The sequence below is a fragment of the Jaculus jaculus genome, chromosome 9 (assembly GCF_020740685.1).
Source record: "Jaculus jaculus isolate mJacJac1 chromosome 9, mJacJac1.mat.Y.cur, whole genome shotgun sequence".
Lineage (NCBI taxonomy): Eukaryota > Metazoa > Chordata > Mammalia > Rodentia > Dipodidae > Jaculus > Jaculus jaculus.
In genome coordinates, this window is record NC_059110.1 from 42,795,896 (window position 1) to 42,808,556 (window position 12,661).

The 12,661-nt window shown below is 39.1% G+C and overlaps 1 protein-coding gene across 6 annotated transcripts in view; it reads right to left on the reverse strand.

Annotated features, from left to right (window-relative positions):
* The window catches only part of Nkain2 (sodium/potassium transporting ATPase interacting 2), a 1,180,756-nt gene extending 1,169,347 nt beyond the window's left edge, over positions 1–11,409 (reverse strand). For 4 of the 6 annotated variants that reach the window (XM_045158893.1, XM_045158892.1, XM_045158887.1 and 1 more), the window contains exon 1: positions 11,150–11,409. In XM_045158893.1, the coding sequence (XP_045014828.1) occupies positions 11,150–11,203 (54 nt within the window). In that variant the 5' untranslated portion in view covers positions 11,204–11,409. The remainder of the gene's footprint in view (positions 1–11,149) is intronic. The other 2 variants (XM_045158889.1, XM_045158888.1) reach the window with 2 other exon arrangements.
* Between the last annotated feature and the right edge of the window lie 1,252 nt (positions 11,410–12,661).

Consider the following 12,661-nt stretch of genomic DNA (forward strand, 5'->3'; position numbering starts at 1 on the left):
AAAAGATAAGGAAGGTCACTTTATATTGGTTAAGGGCACACTCCAACAGGAGGACATTACAATCCTAAGCATACATGAACCTAACATGGGGGCTCCCAAATTCATCAAACAAACACTATTAGAACTAAGGTCACAGATAACACCAAACACAGTGGTAGTGGGTGACTTAAACACCCCACTCTCATCAATTGACAGGTCATCCCAAGAAAAATAAACAGAGAGGCATCTGGACTAAATGAGGTCATTGAAGGAATGGACCTAACAGATATATACAGGACATTTCATCCAAAAGCTGCAGAATATACATTCTTTTCAGCAGCACATGGAACATTCTCTAAAATAGACCATATATTAGGACATAAAGCAAATCTTAACAAATTCAGGAAAATTGAAATAATTCCTTGCATTCTCTCTGACCACAGTGGAATTAAACTACAAATCAGTAGCGAGAAAGGCTATAGTGCATACACAAAATCATGGAAACTAAACAATACACTAATAAAGGATGAATGGGTCAATGAGGAAATCAAGAAGGAAATCAAAAAGTGTATAGAGTCAAACAATAATGAGAATACAACATACCAAAATCTCTGGGACACAATGAAGACAGTTCTAAGAGGTAAATTTATAGCCTTAAATGCCTATATTAAGAAACTAGAAAGGCCGCAAGTAAATGACCTAATTCTTCACATTAAGCATTGGCAAAAGAAGAACAAGGCAAACCAAAAATAAGTAGAAGGGAAGAAATAATAAAGATTAGGGCAGAAATTAATGAAATAGAAACAAAAAAAAAATCCAAAGAATTAATGAAACAAAGAGTTGGTTCTTTGAAAGGAGAAACAAGATTGATAAACCCTCAGCAAATCTGACCAAAGAAAGAGAGAAGAGAAACAAATTAATAAAATCAGAGATGAAAAAGGTAACATCACAACAGATTCAAGGGAAATTCAAAAAATCCTAGGGACTTACTATAAAACTAAATACTCCACAAATATTAAAATCTGAACGAAATGGATGATTTCCTTTATTTATATGACCTACCTAAATTAAATCTAGATGAGATTAATCACTTAAATAAACCTATAACATGCATGGAGATCCGTACAGTTATCAATAATTTCCCAACTAAAAAAAGCCCAGGTCCAGATGGATTCACTGCTGAATTTTACTAAACCTTCACGGAAGAGCTAACACCATTGTTTCTTAAGTATTTCCAGGAAATAGAAATAGAAGGAATTCTACCAAACCTCTTCTATGAAGTCAGCATCACCCTGATACTAAAAGCAGACAAAGATAGAACAAAAAAAGAAAATTACAGACCAATCCCCTCATGAACATAGATGCAAAAATTCTCAACAAAATTTTGGCAAACAGAATACAAGAGTATATCAAAAAGATCCCCAATTGCTCAGGCAATAAAAACACAGATTAACCACTGGGACCTAATGAAATTACAAAGATTTTGCACCGCAAAGGACACTGAAAAAAGCAAAGAGGCAACCTACAGAATGGGAAAAAAATCTTCGCCAGCTATATATCTGATAGAGGATTAATATCTAGGATATACAAAGAACTCAAAAAATTAAATAATAAGGAATCAAACAAGCCAATCAAAAAATGGGCTAAGGAGCTAAATAGAGCATTCTGAGAGGAAGAAATATGAATGGCATATAAGCATCTAAAAAAATGTTCTATGTCACTAGTCATCAGGAAAATGCAGATTAAAACTACATTGAGATTCCACCTCACTCCTGTCAGATTGGCCACCATCATGAAAACAAATGATCATAAATGTTGGCAGGGATATGGAAAAAAAGGAAACCTTCTACACTGTTGGTGGGAATGAAATCTGGCCCAGCCATTTTGGAAATCAGTGTGGAGGTTCCTAAAACATCTAAAGATTGATCTACCATACGACCCAGCTATAGCACTCCTAGGCATATATCCTAAGGACTCATCTCATTTCCTTAGAAGTACGTGCTCAACCATGTTTATTGCTGCTCAATTTATAATAGCTGGGAAATGGAACCAGCCTAGATGTCCCTCAACTGATGAGTGCATAATGAAGATGTGGCACATTTATACAATGGAGTTCTACTCAGCGGTAAAGAAAAATGAAGTTATGAAATTTGCAGAAAAATGGATGGACCTGGAAAGGATTATACTAAGTGAGGTAACCCAGGCCCAGAAGGCCAAACGCCACATGTTCTCTCTCATATTTGGATCCTAGCTACAGATGACTGGGCTTATGCGTGAGAATGAAAATACTTAGTAGCAGAGGCCAGTAAGTTGAAAAGGAGACATAAAGGGTGGAGAAAGGAAGGGAGGAGGATACTTAATAGGTTGATATTGTATATATGTAATTACAATGATTGTAATGGGGAGGTAATATGATCGAGAATGGAATTTCAAACGGGAAAGTGTGGGGGTGGGGAGGGAGGGAATTACCATGGGATATATTTTATAATCATGGAAAATGTTAATAAAAATTAAAAAAAAAAAAGATCCTTCACCCTGACCAAGTAGGCTTTATCCCAGAGATGCAGGGATGGTTCAACATATGCAAATCTATAAATGAAATACATTACATAAATGGGTTGAAGGACAAAAATCACATGATCATCTCACTAGATGCAGAGAAAGCGTTTGACAAAATCCAACATCACTTTATGATAAAAGTTCTACAGACTGGGAATAGAAGGAACATATCTCAATATAATAAAAGCTATTTATGACAAGCCTACAAACAACATATTACTAAATGGGGAAAAACTGAAGATTTTTCACTAAAATAAGAAACAAGGGCTGGAGAGATGGCTTAGTGGTTAAGTGCTTGCCTGTGAAGCCTAAGGACCCCAGTTCGAGGCTCGGTTCCCCAGGTCCCACGTTAGCCAGTTGCACAAGGGGGCGCACACGTCTGGAGTTTGTTTGCAGAGGCTGGAAGCCCTGGCGCGCCCATTCTCTCTCTCTCCCTCTGTCTTTCTCTCTGTGTCTGTCGCTCTCAAATAAATTAAAAAAAAAAAAAAAGAAAAAAAGAAACAAGACTTTGGTTTCCACTGTCTCGACTTTTATTTAATATAGTACTGGAAGTCTTAGCCATAGCAATAAGGCAAGAGACAAACATAAAAGGGATACAAATTGGAAAGGAAGAAATCAAGTTATCATTATTTGCAGATGACATGATTCTATACATAAAGGGCCCTAAAGACTCTACTAGCAAACTGTTAGAACTGATAAAAACCTACAGCCAGGTAGCAGGATACAAAATAAATACACAGATATCAGTAGCCTTCATATATGCTAACAACAAACAGACAGAGGATGAAATCAGAGACTCACTCCCACTCACAATTGCATCAAATATAAATAAATAAATAAATAAAGTACCTTGGAATAAACCTAACCAAGGAAGTAAAGAATCTGTACAATGAGAACTTTAAAACACTCAAATGAGAAATTGCAGAAGACACTAGAAAGTGGAGAAACACTCCTTGTTCCTGGATTGGAAGGATCAATATTGTGAAAATGGCAATCTTACAAAAAGCAATCTACACATTTAATGCAATCTCTATCAAAAGTCCAAAGGCATTCTTCATGGAAATAGAAAAAAAAATCCAAAAATTCATTTGGTATCACAAAAAACCTCAAATATCTAAAATATTATCGAGCAACAAAACTAAGGCTGGTGTTATCACCATATGTGATTTTAATCTATACTACAGAGCCATAGTAACAAAAACAGCATGGTACTGGCACAAAAACAGACATGTAGATCAGTGGAACAGAATAGAGGACCTAGATGTAAGTACAGGTAGCTATAGCCACCTGATATTCAATAAAAGTGCCAAAAATACTCATTGGAGAAAAGACAGCCTCTTCAGCAAATATTTTTGGGAAAACTGGATATATATCTGTAGAAGGATGAAAATAGATTCTTCTCTCTCTCAATGCACAAGAATTAAGTCCAAATGGATTAAAGACCTTAACATCAGACCTGAAACTCTGAAACTGCTAGAGGAAAAAGTAGGGGAAACCTTTCAACATATTGGTCTTGGCAAAGACTTCCTGAATACAACCCCAATTGCTCACGCAATAAATCTGCAGATTAATCACTGGGACCTCATGAAATTACAAAGATTTTGCGCTGCAAAGGACACAGTGCAAAAAGCAAAGAGGCAACCTACAGAATGGGAAAAAAATCTTTGCCAGCTACATATCTGATAGAGGATTAATATCTAGGATATACAAAGAACTCAAAAAGTTAAATAATAAGAAATCAAACAAGCCAATCAAAAAATGGGCTATGGAGCTAAATAGAGCATTCTCAAAAGAAGAAATACGAATGGCATATAAGCATTTAAAAAGATGTTCTACGTCACTAGTCATCAGGGAAATGCAGATTAAAACTACATTGAGATTCTATCTCACTCCTGTCAGATTGGCAATCATCATGAAAACAAATGATCATAAATGCTGGTGGGGATGTGGAAAAAGAGGAAACCTTCTACACTGCTGGTGGGAATGCAATCTGGTCCAGCCATTGTGGAAATCAGTGTGGAGGTTCCTAAAACAGGTAAAGATTGATCTTCTGTATGACCCAGCTATAGCACTCCTAGGCATATATCCTAAGGACTCATCTCATTTTCTTAGAAGTACGTGCTCAACCATGTTTATTGCTACTCAATTTATAATAGCTGGGAAATGGAACCAGCCTAGATGCCCCTCAACTGATGAGTGGATAATGAAGATGTGGCACATTTATACAATGGAGTTCTACTCAGCAGTAAAGAAAAATGAAGTTATGAAATTTGCAGAACAATGGATGGACCTGGAAAGGATTATACTAAGTGAGGTAACCCAGGCCCAGAAAGCCAAGCGCCACATGTTCTCCCTCATATGTGGATCCTAGCTACAGATGATTGGGCTTCTGCGTGAGAATGAAAATACATAGTAACAGAGCCCAGTAAGTTAAAAAGGAGATATATATGGAAGAGAAAGGAAGGGAGGAGGGTACTTAATAAATTGGTATTGTATATATGTAAGTACAATGATTGAGATTGTGAGGTAATATGATGAAGAATGGAATTTCAAAGGGGAAAGTGCGTGGGGGAGGTATTACCATGGGATATTTTTTATAATTATGGAAAATGTTAATAAAAATTGTGAAAATAAAATATAAATAATTAAAAAATAAAAACTACCACCTAGTGTATATCTTAACATAATATTAAGTATTTTAATGTTGCCATCAATTAGACCTGATGCCTATTTAGAGCTATAATACAAAGAATATGGAAAATGCAGCCTTCAGGAAGATGAAGCAAGTGATTCTTTTAAAGGTTAAGGACTTTTATACCTGACCATCTTTGAAATACTAGAGAAGAAGCAATAAGTGTGTTAATTTCATTTTTCTCCCTAACCTGATGATATAAATTGATACAATTTCATTTTTTTTCAACATACTTTTATAATGTCCTTCAAATTCATGTGGTTTTTAAGAACACTTGCTATAATTTTATTTCCATATTAGAAAAATAAGATATAAATAATACTTCCTTCTACTAATTTTATGACGAAAGTAAAACAGGAAACCCCATATGCAATAACATGTTTGTATTATGTTAGTCTCTGGACAGTCATGTCCTCTGTAATGTTTTGGTCATCAGTAAATCCATGTAAGACTCTACACTACAACCTTGTTTATGTAGGCTATAATATCTAGGTATATGTAAGTATGTGCTATGATGCTAAAACAATGAAACAGCTTAATGATACCATATTCAGAGTGTGTTTCTATTGTTAAGTGGCACATGACTGCATTTTATTATATCACAAAAAACTATCAAGTTTCTATCTGAGGAAGGTTGAAGGAATTCATTATATAGTATAAAAATGAAAGAAATAGCCAGGTGTAGTTGTATACACCTTTAATCTTAGCATTCAGGAGGCAGAGGTAGGAGGATCACCATGAGTTCGAGGCTACCCTGAGACTACATAGTGAATTCCAGATCAATCTGAGCTACAGTGAGATGCTACCTAGAAAAAACAAAAAAGAAAAAGAAGAACCATTTTCCCCTTGTGTCTCTGATTTCTGACTCTGATGTTATAAAGCACAGCAACAGAGCCATTGCCATTATTAGCAACATTGGTTTAAAAGTAGATGAAGGAAAGATGACACTGAATTGCTGGAAATTCACCAGTTACCACAACTAAAATATACTCCCTGAACCTTTAGATACAAGTAGTATATTCAAATATAGGACAATTGAGCCAATAATTTTAACATTTTCATTTCTTATATAAACGTGGTATAAAAATATATTTCAATCTGTGAAAATGCAATATTCTAAAACAAATACATCTATAATAAATAAAGGTTTACTATTTTAAGACAGTTATGATTTATGTTTATGACTATTGTAATGGGTGAGAGAGAACAAGGTGTGTGGAGGGAGAGAGAGGGAAGAAAGAGAGTAGTAAAGGAAAGGGAGACATACAGAAGTATTAGGGGAAGGATAGACAATGTCCATTTACATTTCTGAGCTCCATGCTAGAGAGCCTTCTATACAGAGGATCCTGACCACCTGAGCCTCGTTTGAGAAGAATGGAGAGCAACCACCTAGGCTAACATGATGAGGGAGGGATTGGTAAAGAGAAACAGGGCCAGACACCAAAACTTGTGTCTTTCTTGATAAACACCAAAGCATACAAAATGCTGCACTATAATGTAAGAGTATTTTAAAACCAAAAACATGCCCCACTATTCAGTTTAGAAACCTGTTTGCATGACTTAGTTTGTAACTTTCTAAAGTATTATGTAGGCATTTTTAGTTTTCTCCATGAATTAATTCTGTGAGCAACACAAGAATATACTAAAAGCATTGGATTTGAAATTAAAAATTATTTGAGCAGAAGGGTCTGTGGCAAAAAGCTAACTCTTGAAGAACTGCCAAACATTTGAAAAGCAGCATCCCAGGTATATCACAGTATTCTACATACACTTTTCTTTTTTTAAAATATTTTTTGTTCATTTTTTATTTATTTATTTCAGAGTGACAGACAGAGAGAAAGACAGATAGAGGGAGAGAGAGAGAATGGGTGAGCCAGGGCTTCCAGCCACTGCAAACGAACTCCAGACGCGTGCACCCCCTTGTGCATCTGGCTAACATGGGACCTGGGGAACCGAGCCTCAAACCGGGGACCTTAGGCTTCACAGGCAAGCACTTAACCGCTAAGTCATCTCTCCAGCCCTACATACACTTTTCAAACCAGCTCACATGAATGCCTTAATATCTTGAGAGTAATCAACTAGCACTCATACCCCTGAAAATGTTCATCAATTTTGCAGTAGAAAGCAGGTGATCCTTTTAAACAAAGATGTTGCTCCACACAGCTGTAACATGCAACCAAACCAATTGTTAGGCATGCCCACTCTCATCTAGCAACACTTCATAGAAGCACATGGCAAGATGGGCATTTTCAAGAGTTCATCTTTTGAATGTAAATCTAGACTTTCTTTCAATAGTTTATGAGACATAAAAGCTTTGCCAATGGGAGTATGATGTACAATCATGTGGGTAAATCTGAGCTTCCCTATTTTCAAACAAAGCTGTGTTTTAATCCAAAATAAGTTATGTTCTTTCATATTATGAGTGAGTTTTTTCACTGAGAAATACCAGAGTATTTTTTCAACATTTATGTAGTATACTCTTTTTGTTGTTGTTGTTTGTTCTTGTTTGTTTGTTTGCTTTGAGGTAGGATTTCACTCTAGCTCATGCTGACCTGGAATTCACTATGTAGTTTCAGAGTGGCCTGGAACTCACTGCAATCTTCCTTCCTCTGCCTCCAAAGTGCTGGGATTAAAGGCATGTGTCACCACACCTGGCTCTATATAATGTACTTATTAAAAAAAAAAAAAAAAAAGCCTTGAAAAAAGGCAAACTCACAAGCTGTTGAAAGTTATAAATAAAAAGTTAAATTGTTCTTGCACTATTCCACTACATCCATCATTCCAACTAGACTGATGATTTCTGTTACTATCAGAAATCTTCAGTTTCTGAGCATTAAGGATAGCTCTGATAAAAAGAAAATTACTTTCTTGAGATTATGACCTTAAATTCTGGATTCTGCCCATGAACAAATCTTTGTTGAAAAATCATACAATTTTATAGGAATCTCCCTAATATCTGAAGCCAGTCTAACCATACAATGCACAGATTTCAATTTATGATACACAGACATTTTTTCATAAAATTAAGCTGTAGTATTAAATTTCCATGTTATAGAACTGTAATTTTTTTTACAAACTGATTTCTTGATTTTTTTGAGAAATAATATGTTTGTTTACAGTTTCAGATCACCAAATACTTAAAGACATATTTAACATAATTTAGAGCAAAGTAAAAGATGTCTGATGAGTAAATACCTCTGGAACATATGTTCCTATTATTCACACACTAAATGGCCAAACTATTATATCTGTTTTGAATGTAACCTGAGAGGTGAGGTCTCTATGTCGATCTAAAGACTGGGTGCAAATTGATTTAGATATAATATTCCTCTAATTAAAAAACAAAAACTCTTTAAAGATCACGGGTTAATGTTTACAGAAACTTTAAAAAGTTATTCAGCAAAGAATAAACTTAAGGTAGAGAATCACACCTTTACTCCCAAGACTTGAGAAACTGAGTTCAGAGACCCACAGTTTTTCCAGGCCAGCCTAAACTACAGAGTGAGTTCCAGAGTGGCCTGCCTCTTGAAAAGAAAGAAAGAAAGAAAGAAGAAAGATACAGCCGCAGCCACGTCAGAAGTTTATAACACAGTGAACTTGTGTATCAATCCATACTACAAAGTCAAAAGTTAATTTGAAACTAGTTTACTTGTAAATTTGTAAACATGAATTTGACTTTTACTATGTCAAAGACACATAATATTTTAAACCTATGAATGCATAAGGAAGATACACACTTCCTCTTACAGTTTAGTGTTATGTTCTGCAGCTAATAATTTGCAATTAAAAAAAAACTTTATTAAGTATTAACTAAATATTTCTCAGCTGCAACAACTACCAAGAATCTCTGAACCCTTTAAGATAGGATTACTTCACCCTTCTCCAAACAAAAGGATTTCCTTTGTCCTTTGTTTTTGGCTCAGCATCTACATTAACATGGCTGCTAATTACATTTGCCTGGTGACACAGAAAGTGTGAATGGGAAAGACAATTTAATTCTTATAAAACATCAAATATTCCTCAGATTAGATTGAGCACTTGTGCTTACAGATACCTCTACTTTATTAGAAAACTTACTTATCTTTTGGCTTTCTTTTCTTTTTTTTTTTTTCTTTTCTGTAAGTTATACAGTGTTTCTCAAATGCTCCACCTCATGTATACATGTGCAAACACACGCCTATTGCTTTATCATGTCACCTTGTATACTTAGTTTCCTCATTAGTATGGTAATGATTTTCAATGTGTTCAGTTCTGGAAGAATTTACATTTATCCCACAATATGCACTTTGGTATAATGCACTCACACCCCTGCTACAGGTTTAAAGCCTAATTACATTAAATGATTTAAACATTATAAAACTGGAAAGTTCTTAAGAATGCTCTGTTCACCCACTTATTCTAGGTTTTATGCTCCTACACTGGAGATATCTTCTTAGTGATACACAAAAATGAGAATGTTCTAAAAGTAGGTATGTTAGCAACTTAGAACATTTGTGCTCTATCAATGATTTAACTTAGTAAACTTCATTGTTCTGGTTGTCTTATATTTAAGAGGAAAGATCCTTATTACAAAAGTTATATGAATCAGCATTACAGAAATATAAGCTGGTTTACATGCCCTGGAGAAAACACATCTTTAAAAGCTTATTTATAGTTCCCACTCCTTTTTTGTATAACCAAGCACATAATTCACAGATAAAAATACACAACATCAGATAACTTGGGGTGGGATAGGTGTCCTGAGACCATATACAACAAAAACTCCACATCAGCAAAATACTAAACTAAAGCAACAAATGCTCAGGATTCACAACAGCTGATAGACAATGAGGAGAACTCAAAACATTCTTCTGTCAGTTTCAACAGCAAATTCTTTCCTACTTGAACACTTCTCACCTACTGGACTTTCAAAACTCTCTAGGTTTAAAGTCCTTTCAGCCTTTCTGACACAACTGCTGGGGCTGGAGTTAACTTTTTAGGGTGATTTACACTTTCTAAAGAAAGCTCTTGATGACAAGTGCGCAAGAACCTCCTAATCAAATTAGCCATTAAACAGCAGTATAATTTTTTACCTCTCCACTCTTCCTGGCCCCTCCTTCCATTGCCCTTAGGGAACTAAAATTGAGAGATGTTTCCATTCCTGGTTCCTTGCCTTCTTGTAACTGCATGACATTCATCAAAAAGTGCATGTAAATTTCCTTCCTCTGGGATCAGTATCCATTTCAGGAGAAATACAGTACACAATGGGAAATAGGAATTTTCTTCTTTAAGTTGTTTTTAGTAATTGTGATGTATAAAGGTCGTGGTGCTGTCTATGGTAATGGTCGTTGCTGACTTCATGTAAGTATTTCTCTTCAATCTACATACTTTTAAAAGTCAATGCAGCTTCTAGACCAGACTGCCATAAGAATACCATCTGCTCTAAATAGGGACTTTTTTAGAGCACTAGAAGACAATATATTCCTAGAAAAAATATCAAATGTCAATGAAGAAACAAAGACAGGGCAACACTAGTCTACAGAAGAAGTCTGAAATGTTCTATTTCTCTGTCTTAACACCCCTGCACTACAATGCATATGACAATCACGTCTTTACATTAATAGGAACGCAAAGGGTAAAGGAAGGAGAGCTACATCTCTGCTTACTCATTAAAAAAAAAAAAAAAATTAAAGATAACAAGTTTAACCCGCACCTGCCAAACTGTCTTCAGAGGGACAAAAATAGGTGAGGACAGAGCGACTCATTTCTACAGCCCACGGTGCTTCTCGCTAGAATCATTTTAAATGTGGTTAATATATCTGTCACCTTTACTCTTTCTTTTCCCTCACATCTAAATCAATGGCAGTCCCCTTACTGTACTCGCCTGCCCCACTCTGTCAGAAGCACATTACAGAAGAAGAAGACCCAAGTGTCACTTACCAGTTGCATGCCACAGATAAAGATAAGCGTGCACCTGCCACTGCAATAACCCATGGTTTCCGAGACCCCTGCCACAGCCAGACTGTCCCACGTCGGCCACCGTCGAGCCCCCACTTTATCCAATCAGATCTCGGGGAAGGACCGGCGAACCTGCCCAGGGCTCGGGGTCTCCGGGCTACCGCTGCCAGCAGCGTCCTGGGAAGTGACAGGCATTAGGACCTGCTGGCGCGGCGGTGGCGGCGGCGGCGGCGGCGGCGGGAGCTCCGGCCGCGCCCGCCACACATACCTTCAGAGGCTCGGTGCACACGCCGCCCGCCCGCGGAGACGCGCCCGGGCCCGCTGGGGCAGCCGCGGCAGGCGGGGGCGCCGCCGCACCCTCGGGCTCCCGGCCGCCAAGTTTCGCCCCCGGCGCGGCCGCCGCCCGCCCTGCGCAGTCTGTTCGCCGCTCCGGGGGCGGCGGCGGCAGCGCGGGGCGCCGCCCGCCTCCCTACGCCGCCCGCCCGCCCGCGGTTGCGGAGCGCCCGGCGAGGGCCCGGGCGGCGGTGCGGAGTCCCCGCCGCGTCCCTGCGCGCCGCCGCCCCTGCCCGGCCGCCGCCTCCGCCCGTGGCGCCGCTGCCCGGACCCCGCGCGTCCGCTTGGTCCGCGGGCTGCAGCTCCGGCCCCCGTGGGGCGGCGGCGCCGAGTCCCCGGGGCTCGCTCGGCCGGTGTCGCTCTTGCTCCCGCAGCCGAGCCCGAAACCCTGTGCGCGGGTGTGTGTGAGTGCGCGCGCGCCTGGGGAGAAGGGTCGACGAAGAGGGTGAGCGAGGGGGTGGTGGTAAAATGAGGGCGCAGCCGGGGCACCCCGACTGGCAAAGCCGAGTGCAGGAGAGACCCGAGGGAGCCCAGAGGCCACCTGAGACCCGGTCCTGGGCACCTGGCTCCAAGGATGTGAAGGATCCCAGCGTGCCGAGGTTCGGAGCTGACCCTGCTTGGGGAAAGGAACCTAGTTGCTCTTTGGAGTTGGAAATTTGGGGGCCCGGTGAGAATACGGACGCAATGAGTTTGCTATGGCTGCTTTTGACTTCTATTTAAAATAAAACGATTGGGGATAGTTTTCAACACTCAGCTGAGCCTCAGGGACCGTTTTGGCTGGTGCTGCCATTCCTGTAGGTGACACCCTCGCTCTGAGTCCAGCGCGGACCAGCCCTGCGGAGGCTGAATTTACCTGCAGTTATGCGCTTCGGAGCCCTCTGCTGCCACCTGCGGGCAGAAAGCTAACGGATCAAATATGGCATAGGTGACCCATTCCTGGGGCCTGGATGGATATTCAGGATTCAAGGACCACGTTTCATTCATAGCCCTGGGTAGCTAGTGAAAGCTTTGTTAATTTTTCTAGGAACTGAAAATATGTTGAGTCCTTTGGAACGAAGTACTACGAGTGGTGAGAACACGTTGTCCAGGAAGCTAAATAACATCTTACTGGCGCCCCTTTTAACGGTTAAGATGGTAGCCTGCAAAGCCAAATGATCCAGG